General features: G+C 36.7%; 1 protein-coding gene across 7 annotated transcripts in view; it reads left to right on the top strand.

Annotated features, from left to right (window-relative positions):
* ADAMTSL1 (ADAMTS like 1) overlaps positions 1 to 20,280 on the top strand; it is an 873,125-nt gene that overhangs the window by 522,715 nt on the left and 330,130 nt on the right. For all 7 annotated transcript variants that reach the window (XM_019415409.2, XM_053907974.1, XM_053907973.1 and 4 more), the window contains one exon: positions 6,259 to 6,386. In XM_019415409.2, the coding sequence (XP_019270954.2) occupies positions 6,259 to 6,386 (128 nt within the window). The remainder of the gene's footprint in view (positions 1 to 6,258; positions 6,387 to 20,280) is intronic.

Below are 20,280 nucleotides of genomic sequence, written 5' to 3' on the forward strand. Positions count from 1 at the left end.
AAATTTTTTTTTAAGTTTATTTATTTTGAGAGAGAGAGAGAGAGAGAGAGAGAGAGAGCATGAGCAGGGGAGGGGCAGAGAGAGAGAGAGAGAGAGAGAGAGAGAGAGAATTTGAAGCAGGCTCCACACTGTTAGTACGGAGCCCATTGCAGGGCTTGGAATCATGAACTGCGAGATCATGACCTGAGCCAAAACCGAGTCCGGCAGTTGGCCGACTGAGCCACCCAGACATCCTCAGAACTCCAGAGTCTTTTGATTGCTAATTTGTGCTTCACCCTACAACATTGTTCATAAGTCCCTGATAACCTGTCCGGTGAAAAGGCTTCTGGATAAAGTGGTACATAGGTGGTCATTCTAAGGTTCATCTATTAGATGGTGAGATGCAGGGAACTCTTACTTTATGTGATTACTCCAACTGCTTAACTACTTATAGCTTTCAGGTTTAAAGCTGTTCACCTGGGACTTGGTTATTGATCTTAAAGCATTGGCTCTGAAATCAACCACAAAACTATCAGGTGAAAACCACATTTAGGGAAACCAGCAATGATGAGGAAATGACACCATCCTGAGGTTGATGAATTTATGGAAGCTATTCTAATCCTCTTCTAATATTCCTAGGACGTATATGATGATCTGTGGCCACAGCCTGCCTTCCATGCCGTTGTCATTGACTGAGGCTTGGCACCTCTTAACTGGACAGAACAATGGGTGGATGGGCCCGGGGAATTGATTGCTGAATTTTCTTACAAGAAAGTAGTTGATTTAAGAGTCGTCATCAATGTTACATTCAAAGGTCATCATGTGGCATCAAAGATCTAGAAATAGCTAGTCTTTTTCTAAATTGAATAACTCAAGGCAAATACTCAATTTTCAAGAATTATAGAACCAAAACTCAGTCCTTTTTTCTCTCAGTGTTCACTGGATTTCTGAAATGTTGGCTCAAAAAAAGTGCTGATTGTCCATTTTAACCCATCCAACAACTACAAAGTAAAATAAGTGCTACAAAAAAGATAGGATTTGTAATGGACTTTTCCCTCAAGTTTAATATCAGACGCAGTATTGACCGTTTCGGATAAGTCGACTGGTGAAACACTGGCTTAAATACAGAATTTAGTAGCCATTCTTCAGTTCTCAGTCAATTCATAGTAAATGACCATCATCTCACCTGACACTGTTGCTGCAATTCCCCGAAGTGGGGTCATGGGTAATCCCTTGGTCACTGTGTTTCACAGCATCCATGATCTTGCTCCTGAGATACTGAGATTGAAATACTACACTTATGTGACAGAAATCAAATTGGAAAGCATTGACTGGGGTATATTTTAAATTTTTTTTAACGTTTTATTTATTTTTGAGACAGGGAGAGACAGAGCATGAACGGGGGAGGGTCAGAGAGAGGGAGACACAGAATCTGAAACAGGCTCCAGGCTCTGAGCTGTCAGCACAGAGCCCGAAGCGGGGCTCGAACTCACGGACCGCGAGATCATGACCTGAGCTGAAGTTGGATGCTTAACCGACTGAGCCACCCAGGCGCCCCAACTGGAGTATATTTTAAAAGCTTAGAATTTTGGTTTCAGAAGCAATCATCGTTGCTTTTAGGCAACTCATTATCTAGACCTTATTATTTTTGCCTCATTTTCTCTTGCTAGATGCAACTCAAAGCTAACACTTTAAAAACAAAATGCTACTGTGGAGAGGAATGCACATTTCAAAATAAGAGAAAATAAGCTTGAGTCCCATGTGGACCAGGCACAAAAGTTGTTTATACTGAAGGCCTTCTTAAAAACCATAATAAGCAAATGCTGGTAGGTCTTAAATGACCCGAAAGGCATTGCTGAATTGTCATTTCTGGTTATAGATGTAAAAATCTGGCACAGTAAAAGAGGGGGAAAATCACTTTACTGTCTCTAACATTAAACATTGATTCAGTTGACATGAATTATGTTTATTCCACTTGCTAAAAGACACCTTGGAGATGGTTTCAGTTTGCGAAAAAAGGCCCATGACTTGCTTCTGAGTCTGCGTGTGATCTCTTTCAGAGCACTGTGGGCTCTTCCTATGTCTAGTTGTGCTGAAACTTGTAACTTGTGATGAGGTAAGATACAACCTCACTTTAGATGGAGAAGGTACGTGAAAAATACCAAACAACTTTAGCACAGAGTTTGGAACAATTTACTTCTCTAGAAAAACAAATTCTCAACTATATATTATTTCCAAAACAGCTTATCCAGAGAGCAGCCAGAGGGAAACCTCCCAAGGATTTGGCCTTCTGGTGTTCTTATCTCACACGGAAATGGAGTTCACATGTGAATACCGTGTGTGTATTTATTTTTTTCGGTTGTAGTAACTGGATGGTATCATAATTTGTAATCACTCATCTTGCTCTTAATTATTTCATGAATCCTAGCATTTGTGATTTTGCTTTTCATCTCAGACTTATTTAATTTGAATAAAATGAGGGACATGGTATTGTACAAATGTATGTTTGTCACACAAGTCATTACCGCATCCAGCAAATACCATAACTCTCTCAACAGAACTTCTTCCAGTCATACAGAGAAAACTAAAAGGGAGCCAGAAGATGCACAGTAAACTGTTCAAAAATCTGAAGAATGAATTTAATGGGTGTATGGACAATGTATACTTCATTGCCAAAGAGTCTTTTCTCCTTCAGTATTTAATTAAGCTCTGGAAACAGAGTGCCCCATATTGCCTTGATTAGAGGTTGATTTTATTAATCCTAAAAACCAGGCTTTGGAGCTCAGTAAATGCTTCCTTTAGAAAGAACATACTTTGGGGTAACCAGTGTGTTTCTGTTACCCATTCTATTCCACATTTTAGAGGAGCCTCTAACTACTGACAGATCATATCACCAGGCAACTGTAATATGGCAGGTGGCTGGAAGGTTCTGCTGTGGGAAAGTCAGAGTTTTCAGGGAGATGATGCCTTAAGAGTCTAGAGTCTCCACTAAACTCAGCAGGAAAACGCACTAGTACCTTCCCAGAGTACCTCCTGTAACCTTTCAGAGTACATCTATGTTTATAAATTATGGTAACAATAAATAGTATCAATAAAAGCAGTTAATGCTTAGTGTATGTATATATTATTGTGATAAAATTTATAAAATTTACCATTTTAATCATGCTTAAGTATACTGTTCAGTGACATGAAGTATATTCACGCCGTTGTACAACCATCACCACAATCCATCTCCAGAAATCTCTTCATTTTCCCGAGCTGGAACTCTGTACTCATTAAAAATAATTGCCCATTCCTCCTGTCCCCCTACCCCTGGCAACCACCATTCTACTTTCTGTCTCTATGGATCTGGCTACTCCACACACCTCATCTAAGTGGAACCACACAATATTTGTCCTTTTGTATCTGCCTTATTTCTCTTAGTATGATATCTTCAGTGTTCGTTCATGTTGTAGCATGGGTCAGAATTTCCATCCCTTTAAGGCTGGATAATATTTTGTTGTGTGTATACATCACATTCCAGTTATCCATTCATCCACTGATGGACATTTGGGTTGTTACAACCTTACGTGATTTTTATATTTAATTATTTTAATTCTCACAATACTAGTGTTTATTATCCTTATTTTCTGATTACAAGACTGAAGGATAAGGAGGTCACAGCTAAGAAGCTCTGGAGCCAGGCTTCTACTCCAGGTTGAGTAGGTCCTTCAGTCCCTTCTCTTTACTACTATGCTAGCCTGTGCTAGCCCTTTGCAAATGATTTATGAATTTAAATAAAGCTTCCATCACTTATGTAAGCCTTGATACAACACTCTGAGGTGAGGTTTCTGACTTAACTTGTCCAGATTTTAAAAGGCCCAAGGAGGGGCACCTCGATGGCTCAGTCAGTTTGAGCTTCCAACTCTTGATTTCAGTTCAGGTCATGATCACAGAGTTGTGGGATCGAGCCCCAGGTCAGGTTCTGTGCTAAATGTGGAGCCTGCTTAGGATTCTCTCTCTCTCTTCCCTTCTTCCCCTCCTCCCCACTCACATGTGCTCACTCTCTCTCTCTCTCTCAAATAAAAAAAAAAAACTAAAAAAACATTTAAAAGGTCCAAGGAGTCATCAGTGTGACAACAGAGCCCCATAGCAACTGATCTACAAAGAAGCTCATTACTACAAAATAAACAGTTTTCTGAAGGGCTAGAGGATGTTCTCTTCTTTTTCAGGAGCCCCTCTTGTGTGGATGATATAACCTTGGATATAACTAGGTAGGGCATGAGAAAGTAATTAAAAATAAAAATAATAACAACAGCAACAACAATCTGAGTTATCATTGTAGACCTCATATACACTGGTGACCTCATTTACATTATCTCAAGGTCCCACAATGCTTTGTAAGAGGTTACCTTCCTGTTGCCTTCACATCCCAACCTTTCCCAGCATTCCACATCCCCTGTGCTCTCTCTTCAGAGACAAAACTGAAGGTGACATTGTCATATTGTCTAACATGCCTATTTTCTTTCAGGTTTGTTTTTTCCAAATTTAAATTTGAAATTTTAATTTTTTCGGAAGTATGTCCTTGATTGATATAAGAAGATACCATCTTTTTGTTAATGTTTGTTTATTTTTGAGAGAGAGGTGGGGGGTTACAGAGAGAGAGAGGGAGACAGAGGTTCTGAAGTGGGCTGTGCACTGACAACAGAGAGCCTGATGCAGAGCTCAAACTCAGGAACCGTGAAATCATGACCTGAGCCGAAGTCGGAGGCTTAGCCAACTAAGCCACCCAAGCAGCCCCGAGAAGATACCATCTGTAATGTTTGAATATTGTGCTTGATTTACTCAGTAAAATAATTTGGCCTCAGTTCACATTAGCTATTTGTAGAACTGTTGCTATGGATTGAATTGTGCCCTGCACCGCAGTTCATATATTAAAGTCCTAACCCCCAATGTGATGGTATATGGAGATGAGGCCTTTGGGAGATAATCAGTTTAGATAAGGTCATGAAAGGGGTCTCTCATGATGGGATTCATGTCCTTAGAAGAAGAGATACCAGAGAGCTACTCTGTCTTCTCTCTGTCTGTCCATGCTCATACAAAGTGGAGGTCGTGTGAGCACACAGTAAGAAGGCTGCCTTCTGCAACCCAAGGGAAAAGCTCACACCAGCAGCTACCCATGCTGGCACCCTGTTCTCTGACTTTCAGCTTCTAGAACTATGAGAAAATAAATTTTTGTTTTTTAAGCCACCCAGTCTGGTATTTTGTTATGGCAGCTTAAGCAGACTAATACAACTGTATTATTACGTATATTATTATTAATACAACTGTATTATTATGTATATATGACATCCTCAATTTATCATAATGTAATTATTGGTAATATTTATTAGTGCTTTACTCTGAAACTTATCCTAGGCTAAGTTCATTTAACTTATCTTCTTCTATAGTGTGTATGTGTGTGCGTGTGTGTGTGTGCATGTAGTGTCATGGTTATAATATTATCCCCATTTTATAGAAAGGGAAATTTTAGTGTAGGCAGGTGGTAATTTAATTGTTCAGGGACACCTGGTAAAATCCATATCAAATCCAGGCAATTTCTAACTCTAGAGATTATTCTATGAACTATGGCACATATTTTATCTTTGACTCTTATGAGAAATGTGAAGTTCAACATGGAGACCCGCATATACCAATTTTCTATACAGTAGGTACAGATTTCACTAGGAAGCCTTTCAGTAACAAGCAGATCTATTTGTCAAGAGGCAATCCCTGCATTACTGAAGTTACTTCATGCAGTTGTTGTAATTAACAAGTCTGAAATCTGGAAATGATGTTGCTCGATTAAAAAAATTGTCAATTGTATAAAATGTTAAATTTTGGAAGGTAATGCTGATATGCACATTACAAGCTTCTCAGAGCAGAAGCATCTCTGAGAGAAGTTTCTCTGTTTTCACAAAGAGGTAGTAGATGAGTAGACTTATGAACCCAGGGCAAAATCATGACTTCAGTGCAAAATGTGACTTCAATTTAACTTCCCCTCACCCAGATTCCTTATTCTTGCCCCCCTTTCTATTTGCTCCATTATGCAGATCCCTTGTTCCTTTCAGTCATGGCCCAGGGTCTCTAAACTCAAATAGTCCTCTCCCCAAACACATTATTCAACTGGAAAGAATCTAATAAATGTTTTCATCTCCAGCAAGGCTATCATATTCAGACATACAAAAGGCCCACACTTTAGGACACATGTTTCAGGGTTCACTGGGGACATGATACTGACCATTCTCTTTTTCCTCACAGAGCTCCAGGACAGCACGCTCTGAGGAGGACCGAGATGGCTTGTGGGACGCTTGGGGCCCATGGAGTGAATGCTCACGCACCTGTGGTGGAGGGGCCTCCTACTCTCTGAGACGCTGCCTCAGCAACAAGTAAGTCCTGCATCCCAGATGGTAGGGAGTTTGTAAGGCCCATATGTAGTAGGTTCAATGCATACTTTTGTGGTTGGGGTTATTAAGACCATTTTGTTGCACACAAATCTGGATGGAAGAAAGGTACAAAGAATTAAATATGTGCATCTCCAGCTAGGTTATTTATATACTCTTATATGATAAGTGATATAGAATTTATCTCATTTACAGAGGAAATGTTGTCTATTTTCATATTAGAACTAGAAGGTTGATTTATAAGTAGAAATGGACCATAATATATGGCACTTTTTGGATCCCCTTAAATTTTAGTGACAAGAATAGCAACAATATTAACATTAACAACATATTAAGTTTATGTTGGATTCCAATGTTATCAAGCACTTTGCAAATAAGTGATATATTGGTTTGGGTTTCTTAGATGTCTGGAAGTTTCCTGAGATTATTCAGTTCAATGAATGATGAAGTTTGCATATAAGGAGGTTTGGAAAACAGAAACTTCTTGGGAACCTGGCATGGGAATGAGAGCAGTGGTGAAGGTGGAGAGTGGCTAATGGTTTCTAAGCTGAAAGTAAAGGCCTGAGGCATTAAAATGGCAGTCTACTTCAAATAATAATAAGTAAGAACTGTTTCTTGATCTGTGTGGTCTATGACTAGATTTTTCTTCAAACTATAAAATACAAAGTACAATAGTAATATTTTTAATGAGAGATTTTTATTTGACAGTGAAGAGTGTTACATGTGACAAGTAAGAGGTTTGATCAAAATTACTATATACTATAGAACATGGAACAGAAGAAGAAAATATCTATCTATATATATCTGCTGATTCTTCTAGACTTTTCATAATGAAACAGCACAAAGGGTGAGATACAGGTTCAGAAAAATGTCAGCTTACTCTAATGAGAGAATTTCTTGAAATCAGGGGTTTCAACGTCTTACTCTTTTCTGTGCCCCCCAGTCCCGCACATGGTCTGACAGATAGATTTTCCTTCACTGAATCCATGATAACTAGAGACCATTTTGGTTCCAGGCAGATCCTAATGGAAATGGTGTACCCTGGGAAACCTGGCCAAAGGGCGTATCTTGCAAGAAACCGGATTAATTATGTTACTTAGCCATTACGGTGTTTGGTTCTACTCGGAAGATGGAGCTATTGGATGACATCCACTAGCAAGTTTGTTTGTCATCTTTGGAGGCCAGTGTCATAACAAACTAGGTCCCCGAGCTGACCAGAAAAAACTAGACCTTTCATTTTTATGATTCACCTCTTCTCTTAGTCTCAAATATCAAAACCTCCCTACATCTGTACTACATGATACTGCGTGGCGATAGCACTGCAAGATATAACTGATAACAAACATACATCAGTAAAGCCAAAATGTACAGATTTGAAATGTTCCTATTATACAGTTTTCTCGAATTACCGTGCTTGAATATGCTATAGAGGTGAGCCAAAGCATGTGTCTCACAAAGCTGGTAAGGAGTGTATGGGAACTTTCATACTGGCTCATTGATGTGAATGCTACATTATGAGAATCTTGTATGGAGTAAGAGACTGACAAGCAACTTCAGGGATAAGTACAATCACAGGTAGAACTCTGTCATTCGGCAAAGCATCTAATATATTATAATATCATATAACATCAGTTATGTGAAATTCACACTTACCAGTTTAGTCACCTAGTAAATTAAGGCTCCAATTGTTAGGATTTTATTAAGATACTATAGAAGATATCATCTATCATCTACTCATAATGAATTGGAAAAGTAAAATGTAAAATCGAAAATGATAAACATATAGACTATATGTCCCTATTTGACTTTCAAATATTGAAAAAAATACGTTAGGTAAACTAATACTAGGCTGGAGAAGAAGCTAAAACAATGGGGAGAGGGGCAGGACCACCAACCTACCATGAGTGGTTATCTGTGGCCCTCTTGTTCATTTTTTTTTAATTTTTTTTAGTGTATATTTATTTTTGAGACAGAGAGGGACAGAGCATGAATGGGGGAGGGTCAGAGAGAGAGGGAGACACAGAATCTGAAGCAGGCTCCAGGCTCTGAGCTGTCAGCACAGAGCCTGACGCGGGGCTTGAACTCACGGACTGTGAGATCATGACCTGAGCTGAAGTCAGACGCTCAACCGACTGAGCCACCCAGGCGCCCCTCTTGTTCATTTTTTAATGGCTAATGAACTTAACGGGTTTTCTCTCATCTCCACTCCACATTTAATGTGGGCACCTTATACTCTTGAGAAAGATCACAGGTTATGAATGTATATGTCCTTAGAGGCCCAACAAGTAACTGGAATGTGTGTTGTAGTCTAACGGTAAGCACTCAAATTCAGCCTAAATGAATCCCATTGACCTGCTGAATTAATTTTCCACACTGATTTTCCAGTCCTGTTCTCACTTTTAGCTCTGATATTTTTAAGTCTGTCAGCTAATAATTACTCTGTTCCAAATATGATAGAACTGTAAAAAGGAGCTAAAATACTCAGATTTTATGGAATAAATGACAACTACTCAACTTCTGGAGTTAATTATGTTCTGTGATGGACGGGGAGACTGGGAAGAGGCTTGGTTAACTTTATGAGTTTGAGAACATCTTCTCTGAGTGATCTTTTGAAGAATGCAGGAAAATAAAAATCAGTGGAGGGAAAGCAGGGTGAAAATATAAATAAGCATTAAGTATAAAACTCATCCTTCTCACTGGCAGTGCTTGGTGCTGGAGAAAATGCCCTGACCCAGGGAGATACTGAGCAGAATCCTTCCTTTGCCTTCTCCCCCATTCTTTTTCTAGGCTCACAGAAAGTAAGCAGTGCTTCATTTTCCGAATTTCTGATATTAGACTATTGATAATTGCCTTTACTTGCAACTCTGGTTTGAGCAATAAGGGAAGGCACCGTATAAACTTTTTTTCTACAACATTTACTAATTTCTGTAAGATTATGTTAGGTTTCATTGAGCAACTCTGATAATACAACTATTGCTAATCTTGCATCACTAAGTCTGCTTTGATTTTTGCATCATAACGTCTGCTCTTATTTTTTTTTTCTAATTAGAAAATGGACTATGCATACTTGTACTTTATGATGGCTCTTCATTTCAGGTGAATTAGACAATGTACCAACTACCTTGAGAAGCTGCTGCTTCTGTCCAGTTCTTCACATCCTCCATTAGATATTCTGAAGTAATATTTTTAACAAATGTGTTTTTCTCATTTATCTAGGATTGTGTGTTGTTTAGTGGAAACTATCCTTCTTTGACCTAAATTACTTAAGCATATAGTTTTAAATTTGATACTAAAGATCTGTCTCTGAGAGTTCTAGCTTTGTCTTCAGCCGGTTAATTTAACTTTTCCCATAAGGAGTTCCAGATGCATAAGGCACTTAAGAATGACTGTGTAACGTCATATGTACCACTGTATTAGGTCTGTGCCAAAATCAAGGTCAAAGAGGTAAACTGCAGTTCATTTGAAATGGCAATGAGTCAGATAGCTGGATGCTCTTAAGTGTGGTGTCAACCTTTATATTGATGCCTGAAGAAGACTTAAAGGTCTTTTGTGACATTTTTTTATCTTCTGCAAGGCCAATTAATCTCCAGACTAATAAATAGTATGGATTAATAGATTAATACATTAAGAGTAAGAATATTTTGTTAAATCCCAACTGATTAAATGAAGGGCTTGTCATACCTATATGTAATCAAGTAGCAAAAATAATAACAAAAAATTTTTTTCAAAAGCCTTACTTATAAAGGATGAAAGCATTTTTTAAAGTTAATAAATTTTGCATTGAATTCTTTAGTTGAATAGAATTTTTTGGAGCTGAATAAAATTACTAGATGAACAAGACATAAAATCATCACACTGTGGAGGTGCCTAAAAAAAGATTATGATATTGTTCCAAAGGGATGTGGCTGCCAGAATGTTGTCAATATAAATACAGAAAAATTAAAATAAACATCCTCAAGGAGTCTTATCTCACAGTAATTGGAAAGATCATTCAAACTTGTCATTTCATAATAATTGTGCTAAGTGAAATTAAGCTAACTCTTCAGATTTTTTAATTGCAAACACAGTTTTTCTCCCATAAAAATATTGATACTACAGCAATATAAGCTTTAGTTAGCAAGTAATTTCTACGCCATATAATAATAAATACCAAAAGAAAAATTTTAACATTAAGATTTGACTTCTTAAACAAATATTTTTTCCCTTTAAAGTCATTTCATCTTTATCAAAACATCCAATTAAGTTTCATAGGACCTGTTTTAAGATATTTTAGAACTTTCAGCTAAAGTGAACCCCAAAGCAAGATTTATCTGTTATTCTTCATCTGGTGTTATATGTTATCAGTCTTATTTTCATTGGAAATGCTTGAGTTTTTGTTTAAAAGAAAGATATACAAGTTCAGAATGGGTCTGACTACTCTGTCATTTATATGAGGAAGTCTTTTTATTGTGTTAGGAAAGATTTCACATTTTAGGATGTTTAAGAGTTTGTGGTTGCCTTCCTTTTACTTTCTGGGTTAAAGCCTAGTCTAAATGTATTACCAGGACTTCTAATAGTCCAGGTCATATATCTTAGAGGGGTGTGGTCCTCCCCTGCACCCCTAAGCTCTGATCTCCTTTCGGGAGGAGAGTAAGTCGAAAGACTGAATGTTTGGAACCGTTTTATCCCATAACCCTGTTTATTAGAATAAAAAATGGTTGGAAATGTGTTTGGTGTCCATAACCTTTACTAGCCATGCTGGGAATTTATAATTCTTGGCTGTCTTTTTCTGTTTATTTAAAAATTCTTTATTTGGCTAGTTCAATAGCCCTTGTGAAGTCATTATTTCTTTTCAATTTTCTTTTTTTTAATTTAAACTGCTTTATAGGGATATCTTTGACATGTAAAAACTACATATATTTAAGGTATACAACTTACTGTTTCAATGTATTTATATATTGTGGAAGGATCACTACCATGAAGCTAAATAATTTATCCAACTATATCCAATATAGTTACATATTGTGTATATGTACATAGTTACATAGTGCATATGTGTTGAGAAGATTTAAGAGATACCCTGTTTCAACTTTCAAGCATACAATACAGTATTGTTAACTATCATCACCATACTGTACATTAGATTTCCCAAAGTGATTCATCTTGCATAACAGAAACTTTGTACCCTTTAACTAACATCTCCTCATTTTCCCTTCTCTCCTGCTCCTGGCAAAACACCATTATACTTACTCTCTGCTTTTATGACTTTAACTATTTTAGATTCCACTTATAAGTGAGATCATTCAGTGTTTGTCTTTTTTTGTCTGGCTTATTTCACTTAGCATAATGTCCACCAGATTCTTCCATGATGTCACAAATGGCAGGACTTCCTTCTTGTTAAGACTAAATAATATTCCATTGTATGTATATACCACATTTTCTTCACCCATCCCTCTGCCAGTGGACATTTAGATGGTTCCCATGTCTTCACTATTATGAATAATGCTGCAGTGAAAATGGGTGCAGATATCTTTTCAAATTCCAGATTTCATATCCTTTGGATATATATACTCAGAAGTGATATTGCTAGATCATATAGTAGTTATATTTTTAATTTTTTGAGGACCCTCCATACTGTTATATAATAGTTTTACCATTTTCTGTTCCTACCAACAGTGTACAAAGGTTCCCTTTTCTTTATGTCCTTGCCAACACTTGTTACTTTTGTCTTTTTGATAATAGCCATTCTAACAGGTATGAGCAGATATCTCATTACGGTTTTGATTTTCACTTCCCTGATGATTGGTGATGTTGGGCACCTTTTCATGTACCTGTTGTCCATTTGTATTTCTTCTTTTAAGAAATGTCAATTCAGGTTTGTTGCCCATTTTTTGATTGGATTATTTGTTTTTTCACAATTGTGTTGTAAGAGTCTCTAATATATTTTAGATATTAACCCTTTATCAGATATATGGTTTGCAAGTAACTTCTCCAATCCAAGGCAATTAATAGATTGCCTTTTAACTTTGTTGATCATTTCCTTTGGTGTACAGAAGCTTTTTAGTTTCATCTAGTCCCACTTACCTATTTTTGCTTTTGTTATAGGCAGTTTTGGTGTCATGACCAAAAATCGTTGCCAACACCAATGTCAAAAGTTTTTTCCCTCTTTTCTTTTAGAAATTTTATCGTTCCAGGTCTTATAGTTAAGTCTTTCATCCATTTTGAGTTAGTTTTTTTTTTTTTTAATTCACCGTGAGAATAAGGGTCCAATTTTATTCTTGTGCATGTAGATAACCAGTTTTCCTAATGCCATTTATTGAAGAGAGTATCTTTTCACTATCATTGTGAGTTCACCATTGTGGCACTCTTGTCAAAGATTGGTTGACTATATATGTGTGGGTATATTTCTGAGCTCCTTGTTTTGTTCTCTTGGTCTAAATGTCTGTTTTTATGCAGTACTATAATGGTTTGATTACTATAACTTTGCAGTATAGTTTGAAATCAGGAAGTGTGATGCCTCTAGCTTTGTTCTTCTGCCTCAGGATTTCATTGGCTATTTGGGATCTTTTGAAGTTCCACATAAATTTTAGGATTGTTTCTCTATTTATGTAAAGGATGCCATTGGGATTTTGATATGGAGTGTGTTGAATCTGTAGACCAGTTTGGGTACTATGGACATTTTAACAATATTAATTCTTCCAATCTGTGAGCAAGGGTTATCTTTCCATTTATCTATGTCTTCTTTAATTTCCTTCATCATTGTTTTATAGTTTTCAGGGTATAGGTCTTTCACCTAATTGGTTAAGTTTATTCCTAAGCATTTTATTATTTTTGATGCAGTTGTAAGTGGGATTTACTTAATTTCATTTTCAGATGGTTTGTTGTTAATGTGTAGAAAAGCCACCAATTTTTATATGTTGATTTTGTATCCTGAAACTTTGCTGAATTCATTTATTAGTTCTAACAGTTTGTTGTTGTTGAATCTTTAAATGTTTCTACATATATGATCATGTCATCTGCAAAGATGATTTTATTCTTTTCCAATTTAATTTGGATGCCTTTTATTTCTTGTCTAATTGCTTTGACTAGAACTTTTGGTACTGTGTTAAATAGAAGTAATGAGAACGAGTATTCTTGCTTACATTGGATCTTAAAGGAAAAGTTTTCAGTTTTTCCCCATTGATTATGATGTTAGCTGTGGTTATTCAAATATGACCTTCATTGCATTGAGGTAAGTTCTTTTTATACCTATTTTTAATGGTGTTTTTTAAATCATGAACAGATATTGAATTTTTTTTACACTCCTTTTCCTGCATCTGTTGAGCTTATCATGTGGTCTTTATCTTTCATTCTGTCAATGTGATATATGACTTTGATTGATTTGCATATGCTGTACCACCCTTACACCTCACAGATAAGTCCTACTTGGTCATAGGTACAGTGCTTTTAATGTGCTATTGAATCCAGTTGGGTAGAATTGTATTGATGATTTTTGCAACCATGTTCATTAGGGATATTGGCCTATAGTTTTCTTTTCTTACAGTTTATTTGTTTGTCTGGCTGTGGTTTCAGAGCAATATTGGCCTTATAAGATTCATTTGGAAGTGTTCTCTCTCCTACTTTTTGGAAGACTTTAAGAAGGATTGGTATTACTATTTTTTAAATGTTTAGTAAAATTCACCAGTGAAACCGTTAGGTCCTGGCTTTTCTTTCTTGGGAGGTATTTGATTATTGATTCAATTTTCTTATTTGTTACTGGTCTGAACTAGAAAAAGAACAAAACAAGCCCGCAGTTATCCTGAAAAAAAGAAGATAATAAAGATTAGAAAAAAAATGGATCAAATAGAGGTTAGGAAAACAATAGAAAAAATTCAACTAAACTAAGAGTTGTTTTTTTGTTTTTTTTTTTTTGAAAAGATAAGATCAACAAATGCTTGGCTAGACTAAGAAAAAAAGAGAAAAGATGAAAATAAAACCAGAAATAAACAAGAAGACATTATAATAAATGCCTCAGAAATCAAAAGGACCATAAGGAACTATTATGAACAATTATACCAATAAATTGGGTAACCTAGAAGAAATGAGTAAATTCTAAGAAACATATAACCTTCTAAGGGTGAATCTCCTCAATTTTCATTCATTCATTAAATAAATATACACTGAATATCTATCATGTATCAGGCAAGTTGCTAGGTATAACTAAGGATAAAAGACCCAGGAGTCAAGCATCTGCTTTGGGGGATTTAACAAATTATTAAGTTTTTGCTGATTATACTGAATTTCTACTAATTGTAGTTATATAATATTTTAAGAAGAGAATTTCCTCCCAGTTATGTAAATAGGTAATATATATGTAGCAATTGTTCTTAATCTTAGCTGTACTTTAGAATCACCTGTATATATATATATATATATATATATATATATATATATATATATATATACTGAAAGCCAATTAAATACAAATCTCTAGAGCTGGAACTCTGATATCAATACATCTTTCAAAAGCTCACCAAATGATTTTAATGTATAACCAGTGTTAAAACTGCTGTTGTATTCACTGTTGACAATAGCCAAAGTATGGGAGGAGCCCAAATGTCCATTGACGAATGAATGGATAAAGAAGATGTGGTACAATGGAATATTACTAGGCAATCAAAAAGAATGAAATCTTGCCATTTGCAAGTACATGGAGGGAACTAGAGGGTATTATGCTCAGCGAAGTTAGTCAGAGAAAGACAAATATGTGACTTCACCCATATGATAAAGGGAAGATACAAAATAGATGAACATAAGGGAAGCAAAAATAATATAAAAACAGGGAGGGGACAAAACATAAGAGCCTCTTAAATATAGAGAACAAACTGAAGGTTACTGGAGGGGTTGTGGGAGGGGGGATGGGCTAAATGGGTAAGAAGCATTAAGGAAGACCCTTTTTGGGATGAGCACTGGGTGTTATACATAGGGAATGTGTCACTGGAATCTACTCCTGAAATCATTATTGCACTATATCCTAACTAACTTGGATGTAAATTTAAAAATAAATTTAAAAAACCCTGCTGCTCTATTAAAGGAGATGATAGTGGAATGATTCAGTTCCCTGGGATTTTTTGGAAGTTAGGGTAATGAATAAAAGAAGGAATTTTCTGGTAAAAAGATTTGTTTATGTTTAAATTCCTCACTCAGGTTTCTGTGAAATGACCCAATCTACAGCATTGGAGGAAAGCCCTGGGCACCAGCATGTCAGGATGTAAAAGTGGTGATTGTCCCCGTACTATTGTGAGCTAAAGAAATAACTTTTCTGAGTGGTTATACAGTTGTCAGTATAGCTAAGGTCAGCCTTGCCTAGATTGACAAATGGACTAAGTGATTTCTGAAGTTTTCTTCCATTCCATTATTAAGCTTACAAGTATGACCCTTTAAAATGCCTCCAGGTTGTTAGTGAATGACTAAGTTAATGCCCCGAGCCTGGGATATTTTATGCAAATTCTCTAGGATCCACCTGCCTTCAAATTCATTAAATTTCTTATCAGTCGAGTGGAGTTTATCTTTCTACCTTCAGTTCCACATTTATCATTATGAGGAAAGAAAGGCTTCCTAATAGTACTTGAGGTCTTTAATTTTTCTTATATTTTCTTAAATTTCTTATCCATTGAGCGGAGTTTAACTTTCTACCTTCAATTCCGCATTTATCATTATGCAGAAAGAAATGCTTCCTAATAGTACTTGAGGTCTTTTATTTCTCTGTTTGGGTCCAATTTGTGCAACAGAAAAGAGGGGTTTATCTAACCCTAACTGTTTTTGCTTAGTTTCAACCACTGGGGGAGAGGGAGGTGGTGGGAAGGAAGGAGGAAGGAGGGAATGATAAAGGAGAAGAGAAAGAGATTAAGAGAAATTAAAGGGACACCAGATATTAACAGCTAAAGACAAAGGATACCAGAATTACATACATTGGGGGAAGGGTGCTTTACCTGGAGACAGAAAGAATAAGTATAGAATGTTAAGTAACATCATAGTCATGTGTGACCATCAACTGAAACCCATAACTACATATGTCAACCTTAAATAGCTGCATAACCAATCCCTACCTCTGGGTTTTGGGGTAGGATTCACAGGTCAAGATTGGGATCTTTCCCTAGTGAGAGAGTCACATGTTTGGGAGCCTGGCTCTCATAACAGTGCGTTTCACTGTCTCTGAGAGAGTCTTTAACCTATTTTGTGGACTATCCCTTTTATTTATTTATTTTTTTATCAAACTACTAATTTTGAATCTTGGTCCCATTATTTTCTAGCCAGGTGACACTGCACTGGGTTTTTAGTTTTTCTGGGATTCAATTTGTCGCATCTATGATGTCAAGTGGGCAGTTCCTGGAACAGAATAGGTGTTCAATAAATATTTATATTCAGTGAATGTCTAAGGTGCCCTTCAACTCTAAAATTGAATGTGTGACCCCTAGACAGAGAGCTTTTCTCCGCCACATGTGCAGTCAAAACCCATTTTGCTGCCAGATAGGAAGAGGAACAAAAGCTGCTCTTAATATGAATGGTTTTAAAGAAAAATGTTGTTATTCTCCAGGCCCCCATCTTACAACGGACATCTGGGTGATATGGACGGATTGAAGAACTTTTGTCTCTAGCCAAAATAATTCATAAATTCCCAGCTCCAGGGTTGTATCGGGTGAGGTTGTGAGAGTCCTAGAGTTTCATAATATACATTTTCCTCATGGGGAAGATGGAAAAGTTGGACTTGATGTGCTAAAACACATTTGTTTTTATTCTCATTCTTTGCCTCTTTTGGCTACTGAGCAAATGTAAGATCATTTGCAAACCTTATGGCATGTGTGTATGTATAATAAAGTGCATGTCCTTCCTGCTAGAGGATCTCAAGCCAAGGGCAGCAATCCCCCTGCCCCACACCCCAGCATATTTCAGAGGGAGCAAATGCATCACAGTGACAAATACAACTTAGAATAAATATGTGGAAATAAACATGTCTGTAAAAAAAATGCAGTTTCTTTCTTCTGGTAGCTATTTCATTTCCTTTTATGCTTTTCACCTTCACTTTATTATAGAAAGATTTTAATCAGGTTTCAGGGTTCACAACTTAGAGCAAATATTAAACCAAAAGTTCTTCATGGCCTGAAATTATCCTGATAGCATTTCCTTCTGTTCTACGCCTTCTCTTTAACTTTGACCCACCCACCCTTCCTTCGCTCCTGTCTTCCCTCCCTCCTTCCTTCCTTCTTTTCTCTTCTCAAGAAATGTTTATGGAGTACTAACCATAAACGAGGCACTTCACTAGGCACTGGGGCTCAGGGATCAAAACATAGACTGCAGGGGAAAAAAGCAAATAAAAGAAACCAAAAATAGATTTTTTAAAAGTGAAAACAGTCCTGGCCAGCTACAGGACTGTCCTGATCCTTTAAAATACTGACCACATTGTTGTCTCTCTGCCTCTTGTTCTAATGAGCTTCTTACCTTCAATGTTCCTCCACACCCATGCCCAGCTAGTAAAATTCATCACACACTCAGCAGTGGTCTTCAGCCTCATTTTGATATACTTATAAGTCATTTCTCTTCACACCACTTTGAATTACCTTTACACAGACTGGCATGTGTTATGGTTTCTTGTATGGCACTGTATCCCCAATACTATCATCTATGAGCACAGGTTTTATCTTTCTTGTTTTGTATTTTACTGCCATGCACATAGTAGGTGTTCAGTTCAGTGTTGGATGAATTCGCTGAATAGAATATTAGGGCCAGGAACCTACTGTAGGACTGTTTCTTGAGTAACCCTTTCTCCCATCACATTCTTGGGATACTTATGGCCCATATGGGACATTCTACCTAAGATATTGCCCTCTTAAGTACTTTCTTCTCACCAGCTTGTCCCTTTGTCCAGTTCCTTTTGTATTTAGTATCCAGACCATGCCCATTAGTAGTTGACTATGCATTATACTGTTGTGTGTTTTACGTGGATGGATGTAGATTGTTTTCCAACTAAATTATAACTTTGAAAGGATCAAAAAAGGCCATCATTTTTCTATCTTTCACAGTTCCTTGCATAGTACTGGTTCAGACTGGATGCTCAATAAATGTGTTAAGTGACTATAAATCTGAAAGCATTATACAAAAACTTGCTAACCAGAAATCCTGCACGGGGGCTCATTTTCACTGTGAGACTGCTTATTGTACATTTTCCTCATTAGATTTTCTGAACAGTATGCTTGGAGCAGTTTCTGGCTTCATTAGAAGTTGGGCATGATCATTATGGTTTATATTGTCATTGTTCTTGCTTTTTTCTTTGTTGATTGCATGGGCATACTCCTCATTTTCATAACCTCAGCCCATATTTGTGAGAACTCAGTGCTTTGTTGTAACATGTCAGTCTTTGAAGAACAGACAGAGATATGTAAAATCATACTTGTTTGGGGAAAAAAATTGGCAGTGATTTTTCTGGTTGTAATTTAGAACATACCAAACACTCATAATAGCAAATAAACCGATTTGACACTCACAAGACAAACTCCCAAATTCAGTCTATAATATCCTCATGTGGGTCTACATTTTAATTTAACAGCTCTGTAGCTGCTTAGCCGCTGCTAGAGAATCTGTAACAGAGAAGACTTCCTTAGTTCCCTATGGTAGAGAGAAGATCAAACAACCAGAGGGCATGTCTTCTCAGAACGTTTTCCCCAAACCTACATCATTTCCATTCATGGTGAATTTGTTCTCTACATGAAGTTTTAGTAACCCTCTCTGTATACATAAACCAGGGTCTCCAAGCTGGCACAGCATTCAGAATGTTTTTATAATGAGAGATTAGTATAGAGAAGAAGTGTTGAATTATAAAACTAAGGTTACAAAAATATGTTACCTATGCCAAAGAAACACTTTTAAGCCAAGGCGTCGATTTATGGCACTGTTTTAAAATTTGGGCCTCCGCTACCCCCTAGTCTGTTTAAAATTGCTTTGAAAATTCAGGTTTTAGGCCAACTGTTCTTTTGGCTCCTTTGGCCGCATTAGAGCCTCTGGCAGATTGAGAAGAACTAGTGTGACACCAGGGCTTTGTCTGTTCCCAGCCAGCTCACCTACTGATGGATGATGCTTGGCAGCATGCCTCCTTGTTGTTTGTTGTATTATTACGACAGAAAGCATTTTCAAAAGCTACATTTATCAAGTTGTCATAATAGTTTGGCTTGTATATCTATCTACTCAGAAAAAAAAATAAATCTCTCTCTTAGCACTAATCTGTTGGAGCCACATGATGCATCATGTGCAGAAGAGGCAGTGCAAAACGAAAAGGCCATTCTGCATGAGATTCAGGGACCTTTCAACTAAATGATTAAAGTCAGAGGTATTTTTTTATGTATGCATTTGAAAATCCCAGAGCACCAAAGACCTGTCCCCGCCTTGTTTCAAGGGTACTTTTCCATGGGTGGTTGTGTTTGTTGCAGATGCCTTATTCCTAGAATTTTGGAGGGAAAACACTGAAATTTGCCACAAAGAAGGTCAAAGACACTCTTAATGTTTAAGATGGATTTTTCATTGGCAGGTATCACCAGATTAAACATCACTTGTTGTGGAGAACCTTATAAGCAAGATAGGTGGTTGTCTGGGAGCTCAAGACTGTTTGAAGCTGGGATTCAGAATCTTTATCCAGAGAAAACATATACTCAGAAAATGTTTGTTTAAAATACTTCAAACCTATTAATGTTAATAAAGCATTCACTAGGTATGCATACTAGAACATCTTCAATTATTCCGAAATATAGTATATAATGAATATACAATATAAACATGGTTATCTGTAGATATGTTTTTATTGAGATATATCGACATAGAACATCATACAAATTAAAGGTATACAATATATTGATTTGTTGTTTTTTCCTCA

This window comes from Panthera pardus, unplaced genomic scaffold (genome assembly GCF_024362965.1).
Source record: "Panthera pardus isolate Hobbes unplaced genomic scaffold, ASM2436296v1 HiC_scaffold_20, whole genome shotgun sequence".
In the NCBI taxonomy this organism is placed as follows: domain Eukaryota; kingdom Metazoa; phylum Chordata; class Mammalia; order Carnivora; family Felidae; genus Panthera; species Panthera pardus.